Below are 15,127 nucleotides of genomic sequence, written 5' to 3'. Positions count from 1 at the left end.
AATTACTGAAGCCCGCATGCCTAGAGCCAGTGCTCCGCAACAAGAGAAGCCACCACAGTGAGATGCCTGCACACTGCAACGAAGAGTAGCCCGCACTTGCTGCAACTAGAGAAAGCCTGCGCACAGCAATGAAGACCAACGCAGCCAAAAATAAAATAATTTTTAAAAAATTAAAAAAAAAAAAGAAGGAAAGAGTATTCTTAACAGGTGCTACAGACTGTTATGGACTGAATTGTGTCCCCCCAGATATCACATGTTGAAGCCCTAACCCCTAATGTGACTGTATTTGGAGATAAGGTAATTAAGGTTAAATGAGGTCATCAGAGTAGGGCCCTAATCCAATAGGACTGGTGTCCTTATAAAAAGAGGAACAGACACCAGAGAGCTCTCTCTCTCTCCATATGCACACAGAAAAAAGGCCATGTGTGGACACAGCAAGAAGGTGGCTGTTTGCAAGCCAGAAAGAGAGGCCTCACCAGAAACCAACTCTGTTGGCACTTTGATCTTGGACTTCCAGTCTCCAGAACTCTCAGAAAATAAATGTCTGTTGTTTAAGACTCCCAGTCTGTAGTATTTTGTTATGGCGGCTCAAGCAGACTAATACATAGACCATTTCTGGGATTTCAAACATGTATAAATACACATCTTTAATGAAGGGAAGAATTCAACTCAAACTGACAAGAAGGGGTAGGGAGTAGAAAAAATTACATCAGGAAAATGGCTTTTTAAAAAGTTTTATTTCAAGAACTTTGTTTTTTACTGGTATTTCAAAAAAAGGTGGGTCAAAGTACAAAAAAAAAGTCAGTTGAATAACAGCATAGGTTTAGAAATCACAGCAGCAGAAGCAATGTACAGACAGCACAGACAAAACAATCCAATGTATGCAATTCTCTTTAGGTTCTTTGCATATTTTGTGTTTTTTCCCTCCTGTACAAAATACACCAAAGCATGCCATGAGATCAGAAAAAAGAAAGGAGTTTAACAAATGGTTACAAGAAATACTCTGTACAAGAGGAGATAATTCTTCTTCCTCCCCCACCCCCCACCCCCATTTCCTCTCTTCTTGCTCTGCTTTAGGTTAAGTTGTTCTGAAGACAATTCACCTCCAAGTCGGCCTGGTCACCTTTGCCACCCTCGAGTTTGGGCGACATGGAGTTCTGAATGTTAAATGGCTCCTCCTCTTTCAGGCAGGACTTGAGAGCTTCCTGGATTTTATGGGGAGCACTAGAATCATCCTGAAAGAAGAAAAAAAGGTGAGGGAGGGGTGGCAAGGAGACAGTGGGTAGAGGGATCAAATAACATCTCAGGCTTTTCAATTTGGCTGAAAGAATCATAACTGAAAAGAGGAAAAAAGCTCTGAGACGTGAATGAACCAAAGGGACTCATTAGCAGCTACTTTTTAGGAACACCACCCTCAAAAACACTGGCCAGATATAGATGAAAACTTGACAGGTAATTGCATTACAAATACCTTTAACTTAGGCCAGTGTGAGGTTTTCTCTTTGGCAGAGACTGGGGAGAAACAGTCCCTTTTAATACCTGGCCTGGTCCCTCTAAAGCCTCACCTGTTGGTGAGCTCTGCCTGGCCCCTCTTCACACGGCCCTCCATCTTGTTGAGTTCTGCTCTCACAAAAAGGTCTTGATCAGGAACATGACTTGTCGGTGTATTCAGTGGGGCACAAACTGGACTGTGGTCAGGTGCAGAGCTGTTCCTGGCAAAATTAGGGCCTCTCTCCCCACAGCAAATATATGTTCTCTGACTAGAGGCTGGAGATGTGTGAGCCTCTTCCTATCAGAATTTATCTACCAAAAGATGCTAACTGACAAGGTGTTTCCTCAATCCAAGCCCTGTGCTGCTGGTTCACGACCCATCTCTGACTGGCACCCGTGCCCTCCTGCCTATCCACGTGTGCTGCCTGTAGCCCTATGACAGTCTCCTGAACCTGAAGTGAATTTGTTAAAGGTTTTCAGGAAACCCACACCAGTACACAGGGCTCCGGCTCTGCATTCAGAGAACTCTTACAGCAGTGCCTGCCTTCCCACTACTCTTTTCCTTTAGGACCGCCTGAGGGGATTTTACACTGTGCGACTCAATGGGCCTCAGTTCTTTCTCAAGTGCTTGGAACTGTGCTGATCAAAGAGGTCGTGTAGCTACCCAGGCAGGTTCATGGATGGCAAGAAGGGTAAAGTCCCTATCTGATCAGCTAGCTCAGACCTTTTTTGCTTTAACCAAAATTCAAGGTACTCATCGTGCTTAAGGACCAGGGCATTCTCCACAAAACTGTGAGCTTGGGCTTCCCTGGTGGTGCAGTAGTTAAGAATCCACCTGCCAATGCAGGGGACACAGGTTCGAGCCCTGGTCTGGGAAGATCCCACATGCCGCGGAGCAACTAAGCCTGTGCGCCACAACTACTGAGCCTGCGCTCTAGAGCCCGCGAGCTACAACTACTGAGTCTGTGCACCCAGAGCCCGGGCTCTGCAACAAGTGAAGCCACCACAATGAGAAGCCCATGCACCGCAACAAAGATAAGCCCCTGCTCACCGCAACTAGAGAAAGCCCGCGCACAGCAACAAAGACCCAACGCAGCCAAAAATAAACAAATAAATAAATTTAAAAAAACACAAAAAACTGTGAGCTCTTGTCCATGCTCCCTGCTACTGAATTTGACCCATAATGGCACTAGGTCAGGCAAGTGACTAGTTGGAAAGTAGGGAAAGGCTCCAGGCCTACATCAGTTGCTACTGGTGTTTAAACGTACTGTGCATGCAGAAATCACTGTTACCTGCCCCTTGCTCCAGCCTCACTTAGCACTTTCCCAGAAGACCAGCTTCAACAGAACAATTTGATAGAGTTTCAAAGACCTCAGCAGTAATTTACAGACAACAGCTGAACACATGTTCCCCATTTCCAGTGAGACAAGCACAAGAGGAAATGAACTTCATCCTGTGCTGAGGCAGGTTTCAAGCAAGGCAGCTGCGCACAGCACGCATAGGCACTTGATATTTTCTACCACTGCTTGCAGAGGTTTAGAAAAAACTGTTCAATGGCATAAATGTATATGTGCTGAGATGGAAAGATTGCCCTGATATATTAAGTGTATTTTGTACATACACACACACACACACACACACACACACACACACACACACACACACACACACAGGTTTTTTATACAGAGGGAAGCAGAATGAGGCAGAACTTCTGTATTGTGTGGAGGAAGACGCTGGGCATGATCGCTTGAGACCCTGAGTAGAATGGACTTTGGATCACAGCAAAACTTGAAGCAAAACAGGATGGCCTGTACTCACCTCTCCTCTTACAAGCGTGGAAATCACTTTCATGTTTTTCAAGATAACTGCCCCCACTCCCGCCCCATCACACACACCTTGGGGGGATGCAGGGGCACAGGGATATTCTCATAATGTGAAAAAAGTGGATTTAGTGAGTCTTATAGACCTGGGCATCAAAACTGTGATGCCGGGGCTTCCCTGGTGGCGCAGTGATTGAGAGTCTGCCTGCCAATGCAGGGGACACGGGTTTGTGCCCCGGTCTGGGAAGATCCCACATGCCGCGGAGCGGCTGGGCCCGTGAGCCATGGCCGTTGAGCCTGGGCGTCCGGAGCCTGTGCTCCGCAGCGGGGAGAGGCCACAACAGTGAGAGGCCCGCGTACAGCAAAAAAACAAAACAAACAAAAAAAAAACTGTGATGCCATGAGGGTGGGGACCCAAATTAAAACTGGCACCGTGAGGGCTTATGGGATTTGGACAGATGAGAAAGCTGCCTTCTGGGTCAATAGGAGGAAAAAGTAGATCCTAAAAATAAGGAACACAGATATCCAGACAATGCTATGAGATGAGCTAAGTACCTTCAACATGTAGAACGGGTGAGGGCGTGTCTAGACCAAGATGGAGCTATCCTAGTCCAAGTGTTTCCCTCAGAACTCCATCCTCTTAAGCCTAGGGTTGCTGAATCCCTCAGCAGAAGGATTATGCACCTTTGATTTCGTGGAAGTCCCTCATCAAGAGGGAAATGGACTTCCCTCTGGGCTAAGTCCTGGGAACTATTTCTGGCATTCTGCCCCAGCCGCATGGGCATCCTTCAGCCAGGGGTTCAGGCCTGGACGCCTACTTGTCCAGACACAAGCCTCTATCAGAATGGGGTGGGCAGTCAGTGTTTTACCAAATACATGGAAGAAACAGAGACTGGGAAGTAAGAAAGGTTTAAATTGGGGGGTGGGATGGCGGTGGGAAACACTAAGGGACATTTTGGAAGGTCTGTCAAATCGCCGGAGGACCAAGTTACAGCCATGCATTGCTCTAACAGCACAGCTGTGAGAACCAACAGGGTGGCTCTCAGCGCTTGGGCAGTTTGCCCGTGGAGTTCAGGTGACTTCACTCATGCTGTGCAGCTGGAGAGCGCCCGGCTTCCTACACACTTGCCATTCCTCCTGGAAAACGGCAAACCTCAACAGCAGGGGCTGAGGAGCTTTGGGCTTTTCCTTTTCCTCCCGAAGTTCCTTTCCTAGGCTGGCTGCTCAGCTCCAGAAGACTCACACGCACTCAGCTGCTGGCTCACCAGCCACAGGGCCCCAGGTCAGTCCAGAGGGCCCAGGCGAGGAACAGCACAGAGCGATGCATGTAGCAAAGGAAAGGGACATGCCCCCTACACAGACACCAGCCATGGACCCTTCCCACACCAGACCCAAAGCAGCATGGTTTTTTGTTTGTTTGAAATCTTTTCAGAGTGTGGCTTATAGAGATCACTGAAACTGGGTAGGAAAATGACCCATTCAATCTCCTTGACTTGTGTAAAAGAAATAACCCCTCTACTAAGATAAATAAAACTCTCCAAAATTTTAGGAGATGCCAAAACCAACAAGGAAATTTGAGGGGTGAAGGGAGAGGGATGGGGAGACTAAATGAGCAGGCTTGACTCAGGTGCCCTCGTTTCAGCTCCTAGCTCACCTGGAGGTTTTCTCACTTTCATCCTGCTGCTAGCATCGCTTGTAAGCAATCACTGTGGTGGCTGAAGCAAGGGCTAGGGCTCCACTTCATCATAAAGCGGCAACTGTCTTAACTGTCAGTGCCCACAAGATCTTGACTATGACCGAGTCTGACTTCTGGGCTGGGTGGAGGGAATTAGAGATGAAGTTTGTAGAAAATCCACCTGCTGGACAGGAGAGTCACCCCCTCACATGCTCAGAGTTTTGGCAGAGAGGACAGGATGTGTCCTGGGGCACAAGCTGAGGGAAGGATGCCAGGTGGAAATGGCCCTCAAGATCCAAGAGGAGCTAGAGAGCACGACTTCGCTGAGGGATGCCCCGAGTGCTGCCCAGACAACCCCATGGCCCTTCTCAGGCAGAGTCTACCATGGCTGACCACCCTGCTCCATTCCATTTTTGTTTTGCCATATTCTTTTTTTTTTTTAATTTATTCATTTATCTATTTATCTTTGGCTGCATTGGGTCTTCGTACGTGCTTTTTTCTCTAGTTGCGGCACGTGGGGGCTACTCTTCATTGCGGTGCTCGGGCTTCTCATTGTGGTGGACTCTTTTGTTGGGAGCACGGGCTCTAGGCAGGCTGGCTTCAGTAGTTGTGGCACACGGGCTCAGTAGTTGTGGCTCGCAGGCTCTAGAGTGCAGGCTCAGTAGTTGTGGCGCACGGGCTTAGTTGCTCCGTGGCATGTGGGATCTTCCCGGATCAGGGCTCGAACCCGTGTCTCCTGCATTGGCAGGCGGGTTCTTAACCACTGCGCCACCAGGGAAGCCCCTCTGTTTTGCCATATTCTGAACTCAAGGTCAGTGGCAGCTTTCATGGACAAATGCCTTGCTTTCACAAAGTTGGCTCAGCCAAGAAGAACTGGAAACCTTTGTATTGGCTCATACAACCAAGGCCTCCAAGAGGAGCTATTTCTTTCCCCTCCATCTTTGTGAAGAGGAAAGGTGGACATAACAAGGGTGCCTGAAATGCATGAGTCAGAAACTTTGCTAAGGACCCTCGCACTCCATGGACAATAAACACCCTGACTGCAGGCATCACTGTATGGGTCAGGCCTGCTGTCCCACATGTACGAGATGGCAGATCAGACAGTGGACCTGAGAGACCCCATGGCAGGCCACCATTCACTAGTAGTCCATAAATGACAACTAAATGCACATCACTGCAAGGGGCCTGGTAAGGTAGGGATAGGGTGTCCCAAGATAAGGCTCATCCTATATCCTTGTGGGTTGATTAAAGTGGTTACCAATCTCAGTGATTACAAGACATGTTGTTCTCTTGGTTATTATGTCCACCTTGAACTTATTAATATCTTGGTGCATACCAAGTATGTTCTTTCTCTACCCTTTATATCAAAGACTTTAAAAAATTATCCTAAATTGGCCTCTTTCATTTCTTATTTTAAATAGACCCCTTTGCTCCTCCTCCACCAGGCCAAGCTTTTCTTTTCTGGGATTTGGTAATCAAGGAAGGTCTCATGTACTATTATTCTCTCTTTCCCCTTCTGGGGCTACACTTTCCCCACCTATAAAAAGAAGACAATGGTCTTGATCTGTGCTGTCCAATATGGTGGCACTAGCCACATTCTGAGAGTTCTGAAGCCACAGGTAGCTGATGGCTGCTGTAGTGGACAGTACAGACACACAACTTTTCTATCTCACAGAAAGTCCCTCTGGACAGCACTGGCCTAGACTGTGAAGGCCCCTGTGAGCTCTTATACTCTATGGTCCATTATTTCAAAGAACTTCTTCAAAATTTCCTCTTAAACTCCACTGTTTCCATCTGAAAAGTCTTAGTTTCACTCCATTATCTGTGTAATGATGCATTTACCTCGAGGTATGGAGCCTGTGTCATGTGCAGAATTCTTGCATTTGGATCTGATATGATTTGGGGCTTGGATGGTTTCTGCTTTATTTCTGAAATTCTGACAGTACCCAGTATTTGACTGGTTAGTCTGGTCCAGATAACACACTGGGCCAGTGTCTTTAGAAAATGGTCTACTGGGACCTTTTATTGGGTTTCAACTTATATTTATGAGCCTATACTCTTAAGGGCAGATTTACCCCTACACTTATGCTTCCACCTTACCATAAGTGTTTTGTGCTTACCTCAGCCGTAACCAATGTATATAAGCCTGCTCATTTTTAGGGTCCTCAAAACAGTGTCAAAGACACTGTTTTTCCAGCCATTCCAGAGGTTTCCCCACTCATCCCAAAGAGCAACCACCATTTGCTTCAATGACCAGCAGGAAATTCCCTAGCAATGAAAGCGGAGCCTTTCTCCTTGATATAGAAAATAGAAAGACAAAAATCAGACTTCTAAAGCCTAGATGAAGCTAAAAATCATGTGTCATCCTAGAAACAGATCTTCTGTACTTTGTATAACTTTGCTTGTCCGGGAAGTGGTACACCATCACGCCCTTATTCTCACTTTCATGGCCCCAACTGCCTGCCCTATCCTGATCCTCAGAGCTCTGAAGGGTGGCTCCACACTCTGAAGTGGACCAGAGATGTGGCCAGGGGCTGGAACCTGCACAAGGACAGATGTGAAGAAGACAAGTTACCTGACAGATAACATTATCATAGAGAGCCAAGGCACAGGCATGGGGGGAGCAGGTATGGGGAGCGTTGCAAAGTTTCCTTACGTTTGGGTGAGAGCCCTCGGCAATGGTGGAGAGGGAGAAGTTATCGTTGTGGAGCTCAGATGGGGTCCGGAATTTGCTGGTTAGGACAGAAGAGAGAAGGGAAAAAATGTAAGTGAAACGATCACAGCGAAATCTGATAGAAGCTTCATGGGTCAGGTACTGTATTTCATCAAATGCCACAGATGCACCACTATTTGATGTACCACTAAGAAAAATCTTCTACAATTTAAACCATGATCCAATGCTTTCTTATCTCCTAGAGTTTTTATTACACACTTTAAGGAGCTCATTTAGACTTTAGATAAAGAACTGACAATGATATGAACAGCTATGGCCACGTTTGTGCATGCCAGACAATTACAACTACATCATGACTGCCATTAGGCCAACAGTGATTATAAGACGCCAGCGACTGTAAGACACAATCCAGTTTCAGAGACGTTAATATGTGAAAAAAAACCGTGTATCTTAGAATCAATAAACTGCAGCAGTATCTGTAGTGCACTGGGTACATGTAGCATTTTCAGAGCAGTAACCAGGCTTGGGAAAGAAGGAAGGTATGCAGAGGGAAAAAAGGGAGGCGCCATTTGAGCTGAAGGGCTGCGGGAGCCTTGTTTTGCACAAAACGCATAACCAGCTACAGGAGGACGACCTAGAAGGAGGCCCTTCCCTGGGCCTCAGCTCTTGCTTCTCCACTCGCCTGGCAGCTGCTTCTTCTCTCCTATCAGCAGCAGCCCTGATCGGTGGTCCCATCCCCACCCTGACCCTCCCCGCCACTCCAACCCCCTGGTGTCAGCATGAGGAGCCAAGGGTCTTGGCTTGTAATCACAGGCACAGATGCAGCCCTGCCTCAATGCACAGGCACAATGCAGAGGCCCTTGTAGGCCCACAACGGTTAGCTGAAAGGCTGCAGAGAGCTGCTGGCATCTGCACATCTCACGAGTTCACCCAGCAAAGGAGCAACAGATGGCGTTTTGTCCTTTTCCCAGGACCCGGGGCAAGTCCTTCGGTCACGTTCTCTGGAGGGAGTCTCGGGTCAGGGGGAGGGGATTACTTGGACAACAGGTTGAAAGGGGGGGTGGGCGGCAGTTCTGCATAAATTGTCTCTTGGGTCCCGAGGAAGCTGAACTCCAGTCTCCTCCTTCTGTGACATTTCAGAAGGTTCTTTACTTTGCTTAGTGATCACAGTGATTCTCTCATAGTGTGTAAGGTCACATTTGAGTGTTCAAGCATGGACTTAAAGGGTAAATGCATGCTGATTCTCACATGTGCACAGTAGTCACTCTTCTGCTAAGAGAAGAGCTGAAATGAGACTCCATATCCCCACACGGCCCTTAGAATCCACAGTGAAGAAAGTGAGGGCCGGGGTCTCACCACCCCCCACATTCTACTTAGGAGGGCTTCCTTGAGTCCTCTGCCCTTCTGCCTGGACCAAGGATTGACAAGTTTGGAAAGCAACGCACTGCAGTGCTAGACCCTCTCACTGAGGAGGAGCTGGTATTGAGTGACGGCAGATCTGAGGGAGCTGGAGTCACTTCATGCTGATTTGTGAGCGAAATCCTCACGCTGGCCACTGGCTGTCAGAGACCCCGGAAGCAGGTGCAGTCAGGTGGGGGTGGGGGACCGAGCACAGTGACTTACTTGACCAGAGTTGGGAGCTGCTATACTCAGGTTACCTTTTCTAAGCACCTTCTATACAGCGGTGTGTGTGTGTGTGTGTGTGTGTGCGCACGCACGCACGTGAGGAATGGTGCTGGGCAGCTGCAGTGTGCCACAGGGGCTTAACCTCTGCTGCAATTCCAGCACATTCTGTGTAGGAATGGTTACACTTGGGTGAATTTTTGGTATGAAAAACACAACCAGGGATGGAGGGCAGGTGCCAGAAACACTCAGGACCACATCCCTGGGTCAGATGGGGTGGGGTTGGCTGTCACAGACTCACTTGGTCCTGCGCAGCTTGGTGTTCTCTGTCTTGAGCAGATAGAGCTTCTTGGCGAAGAACACCGTCATCATGAAGAGCAGGAGCAGCACAAGGGCGGCCGAGCCTACGGCCACACACATCACCTGGAAGTCAGTGATGATGGACTCGCAGCGCATCCCCTTGTGCCAGATGTAGTCCTGCGTGTTGCACCTGCAGCGGTGACAGGGTGAGACTGAGGCGATGGGCTGGCAGCTGTGGCCGCAATGAGGGCCTGGCCCCTGACCCCAGGACTTCCCTCAACAGCCTGCTCCTAGTGGGACTTTGGGGCCCCCATCTGTGCAGACCTTATGGCTGCTATTGTTGCCTTGTCCTTACAATCATTCCATGAAGAGGTTCGTGACACAAATGAGGTAACCGGGGAGCTGAGAAACTGAGCAAACTCAGTTTCGAGGAGGGAAGGGAACCCTCGTTTTCCACCTCAGTGAGAATAATCACAGGATTCTCCCACACACCCCCAGACCGCCCCAACCCCCCTGGGCTCTGGTGAAAAAAAAAAAGATGGAAAACAAGACCAATAGGAGCTACAGCTACAAAGTAGTAGGATCCACCCTACACAACGTGAAAAACCTATCTTGTGGCATTGCAGTCCCATCTAGTTCACGTGGCTAACCAGACACTGAAAAATAAGGAAGCGACAGACAAGGACAAGCACAAAGACAGATGTATATTCTCCCTTATCTCTGCAACCCCCAAAGTGCTGCCCCTAAAGCTTCCAGTCCTACTACCATGAGAACTGTCATGAAAACAGAGTGAGAATCAACCCTCTGGGTGGGTTTCAGTCCTTTCGTTGAGTGACTTTCTCCTGCCCTTGGGACATTCCCAGGCTCCAACTCTTCCAGTGACATTGCTGTTTCCATGGGAACCAGGCTGCTTCAAAGAGGAAAAATGTGGAAGGATACAGAGGCAGGCAAAGGAGGGAGGACATGAACCTCAGGGTGAATGACAGACAAGAGAAAGGGGTCCATAAATGGGGAAATTTTGCATGGAAGAATTAGGTACTCCACACCTAGAACAGGGCAGGGATACAAGGCTAGCAGGGAATTCTCTTTTCCAACTGCCACTTTGCAGTCGTGGGGGGCTGTTGGAGGATGGCGGGGAAAGAAGATCCCTCTAACCGACCATTCTAGAGAAGTTCTGCCATAGCTCTGCTCATTTCTCTGCAGTGGTCGGTGTGACAGAGACAAAGGCATGCTGCAGTATGCAACCAAGGGCTCAGCAGCCTCCTGTGAGTGGAATGCAAAACAGTTTCCAAGCCAGGGCTGGGCCTGGGTGTACCCACCAGAGGAGGAATCTCTGGTAGAGAGGCCCAGTGTGATCCTGGGATGGAAGCTGTGCAAGGGGAGCTGGAGTGGACTTGTGTGAAACCCTTCTCAGGCAGGACCCACTGGAGGATCCATGGTCAGTACAGGCATGCTGCTCAGTGAAGACACACTTACTCTTCCATTTGGGAGTCCTCTGATAGCTCCAGGAGGTTCTGGGAACTGTCTAGCTCTCCAGAGGCAGCAAGGGCTCCAAATTTCATACTCTGATAGGGAGCTTAATTTGAAGGTGAAAACTCAGGCCCCCAATAGGTTGAAAGATTACGATTTTGCAGATTCCATAGTTCCCAGGCTAAAGTCATTACTGTAGTCCCCCCAACTAGAGGCTGAGGAGCAAAATCACAGGGTTTCCTCATATTTCTGGTAGCCCTTAACCAACCAGCAAGGTCTCGTTGCCATAATTTCTTGATCACAGTTCCTCTTTTTGGCAATGGCTGGACAACTCCAATCAGAACTGTGTGGACACATCCTATATGAGTGACGCTAAAGTCATGATCATTTATAGGGAAGAAGAACTTCATGGGAAGCAACTGGAACTTAAGGTTTAATGCCAAAGGTGCAGCATTCATGCATTCTGTATGTTATTCTTCTACCAGAACATTAAGACCTACAGAAATTTGAAGTCTTCACATACCTCCAAAGAGACCAAGAAAAAGAGACATCAGGAATGACACTTTAAAAAGAGACACCCAGATTACAGAAATGCTCCTCCTAGGACCAGTGGAAACAAGTCCCAGGAAGACTCTGAGGCCTCCATGCCACTTCTAGGTCCTGTAAAGGATGGAGACAAGCAAACCACCCAGGTCACCCCGGACTTGTGCTTCTTCCAGAATAAGCCAGTGAGCTCTCCAGCAGGTTAACTACCTTGCCGTGACGGCAGGTGTATGGGGTAATTACTGATGAGGCATGGGATGGTGGTTGCAGACAATATCCTTACTCTGACACTAAACTCTCTGGGTCTTTAAAGTACGCTGGATTGGGTATCCCCAGGAAGACAACAATCAAGGTAGGAGGGGCAAAGCCACTACCCAAAGTCAAGAAACCCCACCACAACTGCTATGCCAGGAAAGACACTCTGCTTGACTTGACCTGTTCTAGTGGCTGCTTTCTGGGTCTGCTCCCAATGAGAAGGTCTTCACTGTGACTTTATGTGCCACCCCAGGCATGTGCCCCACAGGGTCACAGGGCCTTCCTCCTGCCACACACATGGCTCAGAGGGAGTGGTCAGCAGTTATCTCTCCTCCCAGTACGTTTATGGGCCTACGCCTTCTACTAGTTTAGTCAGAACTCGCCAACAAGAACTTGTCCTCAAGCCAGCAAAGGCCTTTTCCAAAATCTTTAGCCGAGTCCCTTCGTTTTGCCTCTACAGTTTACTGGTTTGGTAAAGGACACAACACTCAGAGGAAATACACAATCTTATTTCTGAGGAAACTCTCCTAGTGATGAGATCACAGGAAGTGCACGTAAGATGTAATTCTATAGAATATTTGCTGTGACTATCCCTTGACCTGGGATTTCTGTGAATGCACAACCTCTGGGAAGCTGTGCCTGTCACATTCCCCTCTCTGCTGAGACAGCCTCCCATGCCCTCTCCAGGAGTTCTCTGACAAACCCCCGGCAACCTGCCTGCCACACCCTTACCTGCAGAAGGCCCCTATGTTCTCCACCAGGTAGCACTGGCCGCCATTGTGACAGTAACTTGGGAAGAGGTCGCACACTGACCGGCAGGAGCCGTTATGTCGCACAAAACCACTGCGGCACTCAGTGCCATTCTCGCTTGGGGCCAGGTCCCTGCCTGGTTCTCCTGGGCGGGGCCTGAGGGCGATGCTGCTGCCGGGGACCATACCCAGAGTATGCTGTGGAGGGACAGCATGCCACCGACCGGTGGGCTGGCCTGTCCCGGGCCCCAAACCAGGTTTCTCAGTGGGCACTAGAAAGTCATTTTCATCTTCCAGGTCTCTGCCTCCTGCTGCATCCTTTTCATCCTCCTCTTCCTCTTCTTCATCCAAGTCATCATAGAAGGATGTGGTAGGGTAGAAATCAGACTCATCAAAGGGGGTGAAGTCATCGTATAAGTCAAGCAGGCTCCAGGAAGGGGTCTCTCCCTCAGGATCAGGGTGGTGTTCCGAGGTACCTGGAGACCCGGGGAAGCTCCCCAGGTCGGCGCCACGGCCCTCACCATCCAATCCTTCGAAGTAGTCGATGTCAATTATATCTGACGCCGTGTGGGGCTCTAGTGTGCCCTGAAAGGGGTACGTGGGCTCTGGCCCATGAGGGTCAGGTGTGCTGCCTCCCAGGTTCAGCCAAACCTCCAAGGGTCTCTCCTTGGGGAGTTCAGGGTCTGGGCTCAGCTTGTCGCCAGGGGTGGGGGAGGGTGGCCCGCTGGCCTCTGTAGCCTCGGGGGTGGCGGGGGGTGTCGATGACTGCCCGAGGGCCTCGTCGGGAGCCGGGAGCGTGGCTGGAAGGGCCTGGGTGTCGCCGCTGCCCGCCTCTGCCGTCACTCCGCCCAGGCCTGGGCTGTCCGCCTCCAGCCAGGTTGTGTCTGTCACCGCCGCCGATGCCTCCAGAGCCTCATCTGGCCCGACCCCAGGGCCCATCACCACATGCTCGCCGCCGGGCGCAGTCCGAGAGGTCTCATCTTCCCCAGCTGCTGGTGGGCCGGCCTTCTCCCGCGTGTCGTTAGCACGCGGCTCCCATGCCAGGACTCTCTTCACCTGCCTGTCTGCCTCGACGGCTCTGCTCGCCTCACGCACTGTGGGCGGGAGGGAGATGGGCCTGTCGTCAGGGCAGCGGGCGTGGTAGGGCCTTAGGCTGCGCCCCGCCCCGCCGCGGCTGCTCTCCCAGACCCCCACCAGCCCTAAGCCTCAGCTTCAAGATTTCCCAAGGCCACGCCCCATCTTTAAGTCCCGCCCCGAGCCCGCCCCATAAGCCAGGGAACACACCCAGCCAAACGTTTCCTCGCTCAGGCCCCGCCCCCTACAACACCCGCAGTCTAACCAGGGAGGCCCCCGACTCCAGCTCCTGGCATAAATCTTACCCTCGGGGCTCCATTCCACCTCCAGGTCCCGCCCAGAAGTCGCACCCTTAAGGCCCCGCCCCGAACTCGCATCCTCTCGCCCCCCCATCACCTCCAGGTCCCGCCCCGAAGTCTCACCCTCAGGCTCCGCCCACCAGGCCCCTCCCCCAGCCAACACCTGGGTCCGCACACCAGAGCCGGGGCTGCCACCCACCACTCGGCCTCCCCCAAGTCCCCCATCTCCTCGTGCGCCCCTTCCCCCGCCCGGGCTGCAGGCAAGGCGCTGCCCCGCCCCCTTGCCACAGCTCGCGGACTCCGCCTGTACCCGAAGCCAGTGGGACTCTGGCTCAGGGTGGGGCGCGAGAGCTGCTGGGGTCCCGGTCGCTGTCGGTACCTACCCGGTGCGGCCCCAGTGGCGAGGACCAGCGTGGCCCCCAGAAGCAGCAGCAGCGGCGGCGGCCCCCGACCCGGGACCCCGCCCTCGGCTCGACCCATGGCGCGGCGTCCCGACCGCTGTCCGCGGTCTGCCCGGCTGGCTGCGCCCTCGGCTCGCCGGCCGCCGCGCCTCCCGCCGCTGCTGCGGGCGTATCAGCCCACGATGGGCAACGGGAGAAGCCGCATGCCGCCGCCGCCGTCCGCCGCTGTCCCCGGCGCGCCGCGCCTCCCCGCCTCCCTCGCCGCGGCTGCCGCGCTCTGCGCCGCCCCCACCCCGCCCGCCCCGCCGCACGTAGCTCTGACGCCTGCCCTGCTCAGTCCGCCTGCCAGGGGGACAGACAGACCCCCGGCTCCGGATGCGTAGACACACGGACGTTGGGTAGCGCGGGTGCAGGCGCACACCGCCGCGGGTGCCGTTAGTTGCCAGGTGCACTGGCGGGAGACCTGCGGGGCGGGGCCGCGGTTCCGCCCTCCCCGTGGAGGGCTGGCACGGGGCCCCCACCCGCGAGGAACCCACCCGCCAAGCGGCAAGCAAGGAGGCGGGGGCGCAGACACCCGCAGGCTCGGGGCGGGGCTCGGCAGGGCCGCAGGGGGCGGAAGCCCGAGCCCGCGGTGTGGCAGTGAGCCAACCCCGGGGGGCACGGAGCCTCTCGGATTTCTGCGCCAACCCTGTGTTCGGGGCGGAGAAGGGGCTCCGGGAGGTCTCCGAGTCCCCACGAGGGCGGAACGGTCGC

At 51.9% G+C, this 15,127-nt stretch overlaps 1 protein-coding gene across 3 annotated transcripts; it reads right to left on the bottom strand.

The window, feature by feature from the left end:
• Window positions 1–1,073: 1,073 nt before the first annotated feature.
• Window positions 1,074–14,453, bottom strand: CSPG5 (chondroitin sulfate proteoglycan 5; the record flags this gene model as incomplete). 3 transcript variants are annotated; one of them, XM_079712770.1, is made up of 5 exons in its annotated part: window positions 1,074–1,235; window positions 7,562–7,718; window positions 9,585–9,773; window positions 12,584–13,694; window positions 14,357–14,453. In XM_079712770.1, the coding sequence occupies 5 exons, from the start codon at window positions 14,451–14,453 to the stop codon at window positions 1,074–1,076; spliced, it is 1,716 nt and encodes a 571-aa protein (XP_079568896.1). The 3 variants fall into 3 exon arrangements, with proteins under 3 accessions (XP_079568896.1, XP_079568897.1, XP_079568898.1); XM_079712771.1 differs by having other exon boundaries at window positions 7,643–7,718; XM_079712772.1 differs by lacking the exon at window positions 7,562–7,718 and having other exon boundaries at window positions 1,184–1,235.
• Window positions 14,454–15,127: the final 674 nt, after the last annotated feature.

Source organism: Hyperoodon ampullatus (genome assembly GCF_949752795.1).
Source record: "Hyperoodon ampullatus genome assembly, chromosome: 10".
Taxonomy (NCBI): Eukaryota; Metazoa; Chordata; class Mammalia; order Artiodactyla; family Ziphiidae; genus Hyperoodon; species Hyperoodon ampullatus.
This window is presented reverse-complemented; position numbering and strand designations above follow the sequence as displayed.